This window comes from Mandrillus leucophaeus, unplaced genomic scaffold, assembly GCF_000951045.1.
Source record: "Mandrillus leucophaeus isolate KB7577 unplaced genomic scaffold, Mleu.le_1.0 Scaffold75, whole genome shotgun sequence".
Lineage (NCBI taxonomy): Eukaryota > Metazoa > Chordata > Mammalia > Primates > Cercopithecidae > Mandrillus > Mandrillus leucophaeus.
The window spans coordinates 4,656,432-4,669,550 of record NW_012108141.1 but is presented as its reverse complement, the minus strand read 5'-3'; the positions used below and the strand labels follow the sequence as shown (position 1 = coordinate 4,669,550).

General features: G+C 39.7%; 1 protein-coding gene across 1 annotated transcript in view; it reads right to left on the bottom strand.

Annotated features, from left to right (window-relative positions):
• The window catches only part of FRAS1 (Fraser extracellular matrix complex subunit 1), a 452,220-nt gene that overhangs the window by 16,580 nt on the left and 422,521 nt on the right, over window positions 1-13,119 (bottom strand). Inside the window, exons 67-70 of the mRNA XM_011966222.1 lie at window positions 9,878-10,028; window positions 7,650-7,757; window positions 6,472-6,631; window positions 2,612-2,728 (exon numbers count right to left, since the gene is read on the bottom strand). Coding sequence (XP_011821612.1) covers window positions 2,612-2,728; window positions 6,472-6,631; window positions 7,650-7,757; window positions 9,878-10,028 — 536 coding nt within the window. The remainder of the gene's footprint in view (window positions 1-2,611; window positions 2,729-6,471; window positions 6,632-7,649; window positions 7,758-9,877; window positions 10,029-13,119) is intronic.

Genomic DNA, 13,119 nt, shown 5'->3' with positions numbered 1-13,119 from the left:
TTGTTCTTTCTTACTGCAGCAAACTACCATTTTTCTGGTCACCTTCCTTCCTTCATTTGGCTAACTATGGTGCTTCCTGGCATTGTTACTGCCATGAATCTTTGGGACTTAAACATCCACTCAGATGAACTACCGACTACCCCAGACTCCCAGTTCCTTGACTCCCTCACCTCCAAACAGCTTGTTCACTACCCTGCTACAGCTACCTACTCTTCATAGTCCCATTATGCACCAGCGCCAAAAATCTCATTTCCAACACCTCGCTCTCTACCACCTTATGTCTTTCCAGCTCCTCTCTTCTTTTCCTCCTACTCCTTAATTGTTCAACCACACCAGGACCTCCCGACCACATTAGCAGAATGCACGGGAAAGGGAGCATGTGCACTCTCATGGTGGGAATGGACATACATAGTTACATGTTCACAAACACGCTGGAAGACAATTCGGCAGTTTCTTAAAAGTTAAACATACATCTGTCATATGATCCAGTCACTCCATTTTTAGGTATTTACATAAGAAAACAGAAAGCACATGTTTACATAAAGTTCATACATACAGGTTCATAGAAGCTTTATTTATCATAGCCCCAAACCGGACACAACTGAAATGTTCATCAGTTGATCACTGATAAACAAACTGTAGTACATCCATACCGGGAAGTACAACCCAGCAATGACAGGAACAAATACTGATACACCCAACACAGATGAGTCAAAATAATCATGGTGAGTGAGATGAGCCAGAGAGAGGGAATTCACACTGTATGATGTCATTTATAAAAAACTCTAGAAAATGCAAACTCATCTATAGTGGCAGAAAACAGATCTGTGGTTATCTGCAGAAAGGGAAGGGATGATGCGAGGGAGGAACTACAAAGGCGCACGAGGAATCTTTTTGGAAATGGATATGTTCCCTATCTTGTCACTATCTTGACTGTGGTGATACAAGTGTACACACAGGTAAGAATTTATTGAATTGTATAGTTTAAATATGTACAGTTTTATGTCGATAATATGACAATTGAAAGGCAGTTCCACACTGCCTGATCTGCGGCTAGCTGTAACCCTCTAGTATATTTACTCTTTTCCACTGTCTGAGATGGCCCTGTTTCTTTGCTCCTCTCTTCTCAAACCTCGACATTCTTTACTTTCAGCAGATGTAGGGCTTTTCATTTCACAGGGAGAATAGTTTCAATCAGATATCCACGTTGTCATCCTTACCCTCCCAGTCTCCCAATTCTCCTCTCACCTGCTTCCATTGATTCTCTGCCTGCCTCTTCAGTGGATGAACTCTCTGTGCTTCCAGCTATGGCCAGCCCTTCCCTCACGCCCTGGATCTACTCCCCTCCTCTATTCTAGGACCTGGCTCTGCAAGCTTTCCCTCTATCCCCTGCATCATCACATTTCCCCTCAATTGGATTATTCCCACCAGCATACAAGTATCCCTAAATAAAGCAAATAAAACCTGCTGTTTATTTGACTCCTCATCTGTTTCGAGTTATTGTCCCTTTGCTCTGGCATCCTCTATAGAAACTCCGCAAGCACTGTTTATCCCTGCTGTCTCTACTTTCTCACCTCTCTCTCAAGCTCACCCCAATTAGGCTTGTATCCCCTTTGGTCCACCAAACCTGCTCTTGGCGGAGTCCACCAATGACCTCAGTACTGCCAAATCCAATAGCCAATTCTCAGTCTTTTATTTAAAAGCCACATATAGTCTTCTTTTAATGTTAATGTCAGATTCTGTCTTGGGCATTTTATCTCAGCAATGTTTTCTCTATACTTTGCACAGCTCCTAGAAAGGTGACTCTAGACTATAAACTGCCTGAGAGCACAGATTACTGCTCTGGTGTAGTGCTATCACTTCAACACCTCGACCAGAGCAAAACACATGAGAAGAACTGAATAAATATGAATGAATGAACAAATGAATGAATGAATATACAGCACAACACAGTCTCAGGTCTGAGGTGAATATGGGCTGATGTACGGCTGAGTATCATTATTCATGATTGTTATGTTCTATACAGTCTCCACAAACAATGAATTAGTGGATATTGAGCCATAGCTACTAGAAGAAATATAGGGTTAGGTTCCTATGAGCCTCTGTTCACAACATTCATATCAACCAATTAACATATAACCTTGTTTTATGTCTGTTTCTGTGTAAAGACCCTTTATTTAATATATATTGTTGATTCATTTATATCAAACTCATGGTTATCATAAGGCACATTACAACCTTCTGATGCTTAGAAATACTAGAAAGTACTTCGGCATTATACTTGGGAGCCATTCTAAATGTAGAAATCATCAACAAAAGGCACAAAAATGCAAAAACCATGGCACTAAATAGACAGTGCACAGGACGCTTGTTTGTAGCATGAGAGCCACAACAAGAAGGCAGAGTATCACCAGCTGGGGATGTGTGTGTTTGACCTCAGCTGGGGATGTGTGTGTTAAGTGACTCAAATGTTTGGCCACTCTGCTGTGCATGTCCATGAATGACTATGAAAGCACCATATTGATTTGGGGGTTACAAATAAATTTTAGTGAGTAGGAGAATTCACAAATAAGGAATCAACAAATAATGAGGATTGACTATATTTTCCTACCTTTCCGGGGCATGTGCAGTGCAGGCCAAAGGCTTCTCTCCTGGGTCAACCCATGGCTGTGTGGGCTGCACTGTGCAAGGGATCAGGTAGATGGTGTACTCTCCCGAGTAGTCCTTCCTGGAAACATGCAGAGCAGACTGTGATCATAGGGAACAACTGATAGGTTGCTGGCTTACCCAGAAAGACACGGCCTTCACTAAACAGTTTTCAGGTGGTATTTGTGTCCAGCATCTAAGAACCTTACAAGTCTGCAAACACCATTTTTGGGAACTCATCTCCAATTATCCTAACCTTCAGAGGTGTTAAATAGAGCTACTTTCAAGTATTCAGGTCCTTCTCATGAGGAAAGCTAAGAAAGGCACACTACATATGAAAACGTAGAAGGCTCAGGTGATGACAGAACAGAATTGGTCATTTCCTCTGGATTTCATGAGACTTGTTTGACAATTTCTGTTTAGTGTTTCTTGTTGACAGATACCCTATTCAATGCATTCCCAAATGGAAAAGCTTTTATTTCTGAAGACGTGACAGTGTCAGGTGCTACTGTGACACAGGAGGAAGCAAATGCCTCAGGATTCCAGGACACCACTCCAGAGCATATGAAAGCAGCACCCTGCAGAACGCCCCTGAACCCGTTTCACTCGCACTCAATTTGGAGGTTCCCCTTTCAAACTCTATAGCCTCATCCCTTTATGAAGTCGAAGAACAAGATCACTTCTCATTAGAGACCACTCATGGGGACTTGGGGACTTCCCTGTTTATGCGGGGCCCAGGATTCTCCAGTTCATGACTCTGTGAGCAGGAAGCCTTTGGACCTCTCTCCTACTTCTTCTCCCACACTTCTCACTGGGTGGCAGCTCCAGCCCTGTCAGGTGGCCTGGAAGGCAGCCAAGCATTCAGAAGCTTCAGGAACCTTCTTCAAGGGCCTTGGGAGTCTGTCATCCATTGAATGGAGAGAGCAGGGCTGTGAATCTTCATGATAACTGTTTGTGAGGGATCTGTGAACAGTTCTTATAAATACTGTGCTTGTTTTGACCATTTTGGGATACTTATCTATTTATTAGTAAAGTGACAGCAAAGATTTGGTTAAAAACAATAATAAAACTTTTATGTCACATTCTGGGGTCAGTGTAGTGGACTGGCACAGGCTGGAAACTGGGAACCAGTAGAACTTCAGCTTGCCTCTGCCATGGCTGTATGATTTTAACAAACCATGCAGACTTTCAGGGCGTAAGCTCCTTCTACTCTTCTTTCTTTCTCTGCTGTTTACTCTCCTATTTTCTAAGCTCCTTCCTAATCTAAAAGTCTGTATGTCTGCAGTTTTCTATCAAATCTTGGATCAGCAGGAAATGAGACTTTGTATACCATATTTAAATTACATGGAAACTGACATCTATAATGTGGATAGTAATGCCGCATTAATACAAATATTCAAATAGGCAGAACAATCCATGCCTGGCCAGATCGTGTCTAGCTCTACTCAAACCCTGTAGGGGCTCTCCTTGCACTAGAGAGTAGAAGCCAGAGGCCGAACACTGGTTTACAGGGCCCCACCCCGTGACCCTACCCTGACTTCTTACTTCTTTAGCATTATTGTCTATTACTGTCTTCCCTGCTCACTTCATGCCAACCATATGGGCATCCTTGTTCTCCAAGCATTGCCATTTTAGGAACTTTACCAGGAACCCTGTTCTCCATGTTTCTGCATAGCCAACTCCCTCACCTCCTTCAAGTCTTTGCTCAGATAAGCTCTACTGGGGACATTCTAATTAAAATTATAATGTCTCTCCATTCCCGCTTCCCCTTACCCTGCTCCATACCTTTCATTTTCCCATAGTGCATATCACCTTCTGACATATGTTATACTTTGCTTATTGTGTCTACTACTTTGTGTCTCCTTACTTTAAGTCCTATACTTAGGGATCTTTATTTTGTTTACCAATATATTCAAGGTACCTAGAACCTTCTCTGACACACAGTAAACATTCCATAAATACTTGTTGAACAAGCGAATGCAGAACAAATAGCATAGCCTCCCAAGCCTTCGGTCCTACTTTTCCCCATTCCTAAATACTACTTAGGTCCATTTCCTCACTATCCCTTCAAACATGCCAAACACAGTCTTAGGTACATATCTTTAATCCTGCAGCTCTTTTCATCTCCTTACTAGAATCTAAGCATTTCCCATATCACAACATGGACCATAAGTTGTCTCACCTCTTTCAGGAATCCTTATACAACTCCCCAGCCTCTGGCTCTCTCTTCCCTGAACTATGGTCTTCATATTACCCTGTATCTCGCACAGTGTGCTTAGCATGGAGTGCTTGGTAGGGTTCTTCATTTTGTCATTTATCTATGCATTTTGTCTCTTCACCTCAAAGGTAAGCTGCTAAAAGGTGCTTGCTCAGAACCTACCACATGCTAAAACCTGTGGTTCTGGGGATTTAAGATGAATCATATGTGCCTTCTACTCTGGAGAAGCTCATAATCCAGTGAAAATCTGGGACCAGCAGATAGACCATCATAAGATAATGAGATGTGTTACAGCAGAAGCTGCAACAGAGTAGGAACCAGGAGGAGGGAGCTGCTAGTACTGTATGGGAAGCCAGGGAAGCTGTCACAGAGGGGTCAGTATTTGAGCTGGGCTCGGTCTCAGAGGAGTTAGTTATACAAGGGGAAAAGAGGAAGAAGGCCTAAGGGAATTGCAAAAGCATGGAGGTATGGACGGGCTGGTGGGTTCAGGGATTGGTGAGATATCTAATGTGGCTAAAAGCCTGGGTTTGAGATAAAACTAGAGGGGAGGCTGGGCCTTGGATGCTGCAGAAGGAGGGTGGGCTTCATTCAAGTGGCAATGAAGATGTCAGCAGAGTACTTAAAGGAAGACAGTTTCCCTGTCTGTAAACTGGGACAAAGTACATGAAGCACAGTCCTTGAAGGTTATTATACATCGATTTCAAAAGAATCACTATACAACAAAAAATCTGATATAAGATCAAAAATTTTAAGTTAAGAAAAAATTTTTTTGAAAATGATTCTCAAGACAATTTGAAGTAAGATTTTAATGCTAAATATGGCTCTTACTCTCATTATCTACAAAATGGGGATAATATATTTATGATAGATTCCTGGTTGCCCACTTATCCTTTTTATAGTGGTTTTAATTTTGTTTTTTTCCATTCTTCCCTTTTCTAAATGGGGGATATTTTACTATTTGTTAAACTCCTATTCAACCTCTATACTAGGTGTGTGAGAGGAATAAATTTTGTAAAAGACACATGGACTTAATCAGAGATACTATATTTTTTACAGGTTGTTGTAATTGAAATGAAATTTATTTATTCGATAAAGATTTTAGTTAGACACATTTCCTGACTTCCCTTCTAGGCAGGTGTGCCATGCGACTAAGTTCCCCACCATAGGATGTGGGTGGAAGTGATGTGTGCCCCTTCTGGTCTCACTCTTGGAATAAGTGTGAGCACTTCTTATTTATATATCAGAAGTTGATCTGAGCAAGATTTGTTTCTTTCTTTATTTGCTAGAGTGTCATTTCTTTTAATTAATTCATTAATTTTTTTTTTTTTAAGAGATAGGATCGCTTTCTGTTGCCCAGGCTGGAGTGCAGTGGCTATTTGCAGGTGTGATCATGGCTCACCGCAACTTCGCACTCCTGAGCTCAAGCGATCCTCCTGAGTAGCTGGGCTACCAGCTAGCACCACCACTCCCAGCTGAGGTTTATTCCTATCAATTCCCCTTTTAAAATAAAAGTCTAACCTTCAGATAAAAGCACTATTTTTCAAGCTCCTGAAAGAAATGGAAAACCACTCAGCTCTACCCATGGAGGACTCCATCACCGTATTTACCTGTTATAAGAGCTTGTGGCTCTCCAGAGTTGATGTGGAGAATCAAAAGTCTGAGCACTCCATAACAGCTGCAAGTCAAATTCAATTCCTCCTAGGTGGTCTGGAGTCAATATGAAAGATTTCACATCCGGAAGAGTGTGGTGCTCCATCACAAACTGTCCTATTTGAAGGGGAAACACATGCACTTATCGTACTTGTTGTAGAGCTTGAGTTTGATTGTACTTGTGGTAGAGCCCCACAAAAGCCTGAGAACTTAATTAATGTTCTTCTCTCAAACAACTAAGGTTAGCCCATTTTACCCCTTAGAATACATTCCACACTGGTGGGGATAGCATGGCATCTCACCCCAGCCCATTGTTCTACTTGTGATGGTCATCATAGTCATATGTATTTATTTATAAACAATAGGAATAATCCTTGTGGAAATGGTGCTAATGAGTATATTCACAGTAATAGGGGTCTTTATGTGACAATGAACACTCAATATACATAGCTTTAAATTCTAACCAACATGTTTCTTGGAGGTAGAAAAGTCTCGTAGTTTATAAATAGAAATTTCAGCATCAGATAAAAGTCACATTTAGGGCCATTCAAGTCCTTGGTAGAAGAGGATAATTATAAACATCATTAAAAGGGTAAATGCTATCAGCAAGATACCTCCACTCTTTAAAACTGCACTGAAATAGTGTTGCAAATAAATAAAAGTAGGGGGAATATTTTAGATTGAAAGAAACTAAAGCAATATAACAATCACAATGTAACATATGAATCATAACTGGAACTTCTTTCTTTTCATGTAAGCAGTTATAAAATAAACAAATATAAAAATAAGTGGAAAAGATGTTTGTGGAACAATAAAGGAAATATGAATAGAGACTGGATATTACTGAATCAATGCTAAATATCTTAGAAGTGATCATGATGTTGTGACTGTATAAGAGAATGTCCTTGTTCTTAGGAGATGTCAACTGAAGTATTTTGGGTAACTTGACACGAAGTCTGCAACTTGTTTCTGAATGGTGTGACAAAAAAAGGTATGTATGCGTGTATGTGCACATGGATGTCTAGCAAAATGTTAATCATTGTTGACTGTTTTTTATTGTTCTATTCTTTCGACTTTCTGTATGTGTGAAATGTTTCTTAATAAAAAGTTGGGGAAAAAATGGCATTGATATTACCTCTGAATTTGGCATGGGTCTTGAATTCAATGACAAGACGGCCATCCTCTCGAATGTAGATTCTTATTATCTGAAGCCTTGCAGAGAGCACACTATCTGTCTGGATTCCTGGGCAGGAAAGCAGAGAGAATGTTAGGGCATGGAAAATTCCTTCCTGACAGCAACCATGTATAAGTTATCCCGAGGACACCTCCAGGTAGAGCTGCATATTTATTTGAATGTAACAAGATAACATTTATATGTCTATAGAAACATATGCCAATTAAAATTGTATGACAGCTCATTTCACTTGGTTCTTTTTTTTTTTTTTTTCTTGTAATGGTTCCACTGTTCTCGAAACAGACTCTTCAAACCTGTAAATTCCACTTAGCCCAGATGTAGGGTTCAGCAAAAAAAAAGAATCTTAAAACTTCTTGCTATCAAACTTTATACCAGGGTATGGTTACAGCACATCTGCTTCCTACTATATTTTCTTTTCCTCACCAAGATACCTTTCTGGACTTAACAGAGGTATAAACAAAGTCCTGGTGGCTACATTTAGTACTCAAACCAAAGGAGAATTAAAGGCAAGCTTGTAGAAAGCCAGCATGACACAAGAAAGCTGTGGCTTTAATAAAGGAAACTGCAGTCATGGTCCCCAGTGAGTTCACAATGACCAAAACCAAAGGGTAACGTAAGGAGGAGAAACATGAAGTTGAACAAGACAAAACAAAAACAAGAGCTCAAGAGATTATCTGACCCAGAGTGGGAAAGCTGCCTGAAGTTATTTTCCCATGAGAAATACAAAGCAAAAACTGATTTGAGCCTAAGCCATTTCATAGAAGAAAGGACTATACTGTCAACCCTCTGTATCTGATCTGTTCTACATCATGGATTCTGCATCTGTGGATTTACTCAATCTCAAATTGAAAATATTAGAATAAAAATGCATCTGCACTAAACATATAGATTTGTTTTTCTTGTCATTATTTCCTAAACAATATAGTATATAGTTGTTATATATATGTAGTATACATATGTAAAACAATATAGTATATAGTTGTTATACCTAAACAATATAGTGTAACAACTATTTATATAGCATATACATTGTATTAGGTGTTATAAGTAATCTAGCGATGATTTAAAGCATAAGGGAATATATGTATAGGTTATATGTAAATACTACACCATTTTATATGAGGGATTTGAGCATCCTCAGATCTTGGTGTCTGCCGAAGGTCCTGGAACCAAACCCTAATAGATATGAATGATGACTGTACTTTCAATTAGTAGAGATGAAGCTTTCTCAAAAGAAAACTCTTGTATTTTTATTTTTAGTATGTTTGCCTCAGATAAAGCACATCACCCCTGGAGAGGAAAAGAGGGAGGACGGGAGCAGTAGAATTTAGGGGAAATGGGTTTGGGGAAATAGGTTTGGGGTAGTGTGTGAAGTACAGGACACTAAAAATTAGAAAAAAAAAAAAAACAAGAAAACCAAAAATAACCAAGAACCACTGGAGATAGTGGAGGAGAAAATTGGGGAGTTTTAAGGAGCATCTATGTGGAAGCAGTAGGAGGAGGTGGGTGGGGAAACTGGGTGGGGGTGAGGTGTGGGCTCCCAGCTGAAGGGCTGCCTCCCACTTAGTTCTTGGGGGCTCCTCCCAGAAAGGACAGGAAGGGGGATGAGCCTGAGGGAAAGGTCATTTTGAACATTCAGCATTACAGCCCTTGACTTCAGAAGGTTAAAATTCCTTCTTTGGAGGATGCAATTAAAGAGCTGATGCTTTGCCAAATGAATAAATTGGGCTACTTGACATAAATATTTCAAGTGCTCTTGACACATTTTTCCATTTCCATGCATCTGATTTGAAGATCCTTTTGCTTTGTAAAAAACATGAACCACACCATTTTTCACTAGGAGAAAATGAAGATTATTTGGGTTATACTCCAAAAGAACACACACCCCTCTGAATCCCTCATGGGCAGTAGAGGACTCATCTGTCACTTGCTAGCTTCTACTCTGGGACCTTAGCTATCTAGAATGAGATCTTCCAGCATCAGGACAGAAGGACATCATTCTTTTCAGGAACCCCAGATCTTCACTTTCCAGACTTGAGGTGGGCCCACTTTGTCTATGGGATAACAGGATGAGAAAAGTAGCTACTGTTAAAAGTCACTACTCTTCTTTTAATCTTGCTTGAGTGAAGTCCTAACTAAAGGGATAGCTAAGGCGTCAATGGGCATACCTGTTCTCCAGAGAACAGTGTCATAGAAGAAAGAAAACTCCATCTCGGTGTGGTGCTCCAAGGAGGCCCAGCCCCTGGGGGCCGTCACATAGATGTAGGACACATACAGAGGCACATGCACTGTCAAGAAGGACTGAGCGGAGTCCCTCACCTGCCGAGGAAGCGGTAAGCACACAGAGTTATTTCTCCCCTGGTATGAAAAGGCATACTATCACCACATCTTGGTTCCACTTTCATTCACCCATGTAGTCGCACTTATTCAATAATTATTAAGCAAGTGCCCATGATTGCAATTACTAATTAAAAAAAATAAAAGAACTAATGGAATAGAAAGTGGCCAGAATGCTTCTTTAGACAGGGTCATGTGCAGAGGCTTCTCTAAGGAGGTGACATTTGAACAAAAATACTTTTGAAGTGGGATAATGAGCTCTGTTCAGTTGCCAGAAGATTTGGCTGAAATTTTAGAATATCACATTTATTCCCAAGGATCAACTCAGTGGATGTGGGATCTACCATTCAGTACAAACTCCCTGTGTTGATTTGCCAGTGACCCGTAGGAGAGCCCAAGTCAACCATCATCAGGAAGATGCCCACATCCGGACGCCTGGGAGGAACCTGTGCCTAATTCAGGATGTTTTCGTGAGTGCTCTAATCTCCTGCTCCAGGAACAAAGGGCCCGAGCATGGAAATCATATCTAGGAAGCTCACCAATGGACAGCTCAGAGCTGCATGTACTTCAGTAATTTCCTGTCTCATGCAGTGCTTTGGAAAGAGTTTTGAAAAGGCAGCACATCACACTTCCAAGAGAACATTCCTTCTAAGGAGATTGTTTCCCTGCTTTTAATTTGGCTCGATCATTTTTATTTTACTACGTAATGAACAAAACTGGATGGAAAGGTAACAGAATGGTAGCAGAAGCTTTTATGGTGAAGATAGCTGTATATGTGTGTGTGAGTGGGGAGTTGGTTTACACATTTTAAAAATATTTTTATACTTTCTTCCATAAATATATATATTTATAACAAAAAAACTTAGTTTAAAACAATTTAATTTTATCATTGGCTAATTACTACAATATACTATGGGACTTATATTTTTCTTTTGTTTGAAAATACAGTATAAAGTGTTTCAATGGGTAATTAAGGAAAAAACCAAATGCTTTAATATTTTTCTAAAGTTTTTTTTTAATATTCAAAGTTGTCAGGGACTTAAAATTTGATGCCAGCTTTCTCAAAAGACTCAACTAACTCCATACTCATTGAAAAATTCCACTTTGACATGCCTTACTTTGTTTGTTTTTCAAGAGATGGGGTCTCTCTCTGTAGCCCAGGCTGGAGTGCAGTGACTCCCATCATAGCTCACTGCAGCTTCAACTTCCTGGGCTCCAGTGATCCTCCAGCCTCAGCCTCCCAAAGTGCTGAGACTACAGGTGTGAGTCACTGTTCCCAGTCCTTTTGTTTCCTTTTTAAAGAAAATTTCCAGATTTTATTTGGACCTTGTACCATGTTCTGTCCCTTATACACAGGTTTTGCTAAATACACCTGCTCCAATCACACTATCGGAACTTCAATAAACTCTAGCTGATTGGCAAAATTAATTTTCCCTTGTTTGTTTTTGTTTATCCTCCTTTAGCCCTCATGATATTACTTACTAATCTTTAAAAAGATAAAAAAAACCCAACAAATATTTACTGCATGCCTATTCTATGCCAGGCACACTGTGAAAGGCACCCTCTCATGCTGAGATTATTAGTACAATTTCAGATGAGGTTCAGAGAGGTTATGTCTTGTCCAAGTCTGCTGATTTGATAGCGAAAGGTACCAACTAGGCCTTAGTGCTAAGTTCTATATTCTTCCTACCATATGTCAGTAATTTCAATTCTTTTCAAATAAATAGACAACAACAAAATACTTCTGTGTATATATTTTTTCTGTGTTGGTTTAAAAGTGGGATGTATACATATAAGAAATCCTTGTCTTTGAGGTTTTTAAGCATATTCTGAACAAAAATATTCAAACATGTAATTACAGCAAAAGCATAAAGAACAGAGAATACTAATTTTTGAGAGGCCAGGAAAAAAACAAATCACTTAGGTTTGCATTTTCCAAAGTGAAAGGTTATGCAACCGGAGAAATGGAAAACCTATGAATGCCTTAAAATTCTCTTCAGTAGATGGCAGTAGTGCATACAAAATGAGAGGAAACCAGGCTGAGATGCACCACAAAGAAAACGACACATTTTAATCAAAGACACTTTCTCTAAATGATTACTCTAAATCCCACTATAATTTCTCTCCTTCAGTGAGGATAAACCTGATTTGAAATGAAGAACAAACATCTAACTAGTTTTCAGCTCATTGCGATAACTGCTCAAAATTGGATAGAACCTGTTTTAGAATTAATTTTCCCATGAGGACAGATTAGCCTAGTCTCACTGGCCCTTTGATATAACTGCCCTTCTCTGACTATGACTTCTTGCTATAAATTTTTCAATTGTCACTAATTGATATGGTTAGGCTTTCTGTCCCCACCCAAATCTCACCTTGAATTGTAATCCCCCTAATCCCTCCATGTCAAGGGAGGAACCAGGTGGGAGGTGATAGGATCATGGTTTCCCTCATGCTGTTCTTGTGATAGTGAGTGAGTTCTCACGAGATCTGATAGTTTTACAAGGCAGTTTTCCCTGTTCTTGCTTGCTCTCTCTCATCTGCCACCATGTAAGACATGTCTGCTTTCCCTTCCCCTATAAGTTTCCTGAGGCCTCTCTAGGCATGTGGAACTGTGAGTCAATTAAACCTCTTTTCTTTATAGATTACCAGTCTCTGGTATGTCTTTATGGTAGTGTGAGAATAGATTAATACACTAATGTTTAATGGTAATATGTATTTTAGAAAGTGTCTATTTTTGTAGGGGCTGGCAGTTTGGAATAGGTGTGAAACCAAAATATTTTAAGCAATTATCTTTCCACAATGCATAGGACAACAGTGCTCTTCTTGTCTTCTGAAAGACAGGTTGTGTCATCTGACACATTTTCCCAGGTGGGGAAGAGAATACATCAACGTAATAATAACCCTAGCATCAAATGTAAATATTTTTGGCTTCCCAAAATATATGCATTATAAATATAAAAATACATACACCTAGAGAAGTAAATATTGGATTTTTATATAAGTGAGTATGCCAGACAGTAAGTTTTTTCCACATTAACTTGATTTAGAGGACTTTTGAGGCCTTCTCTAGCTT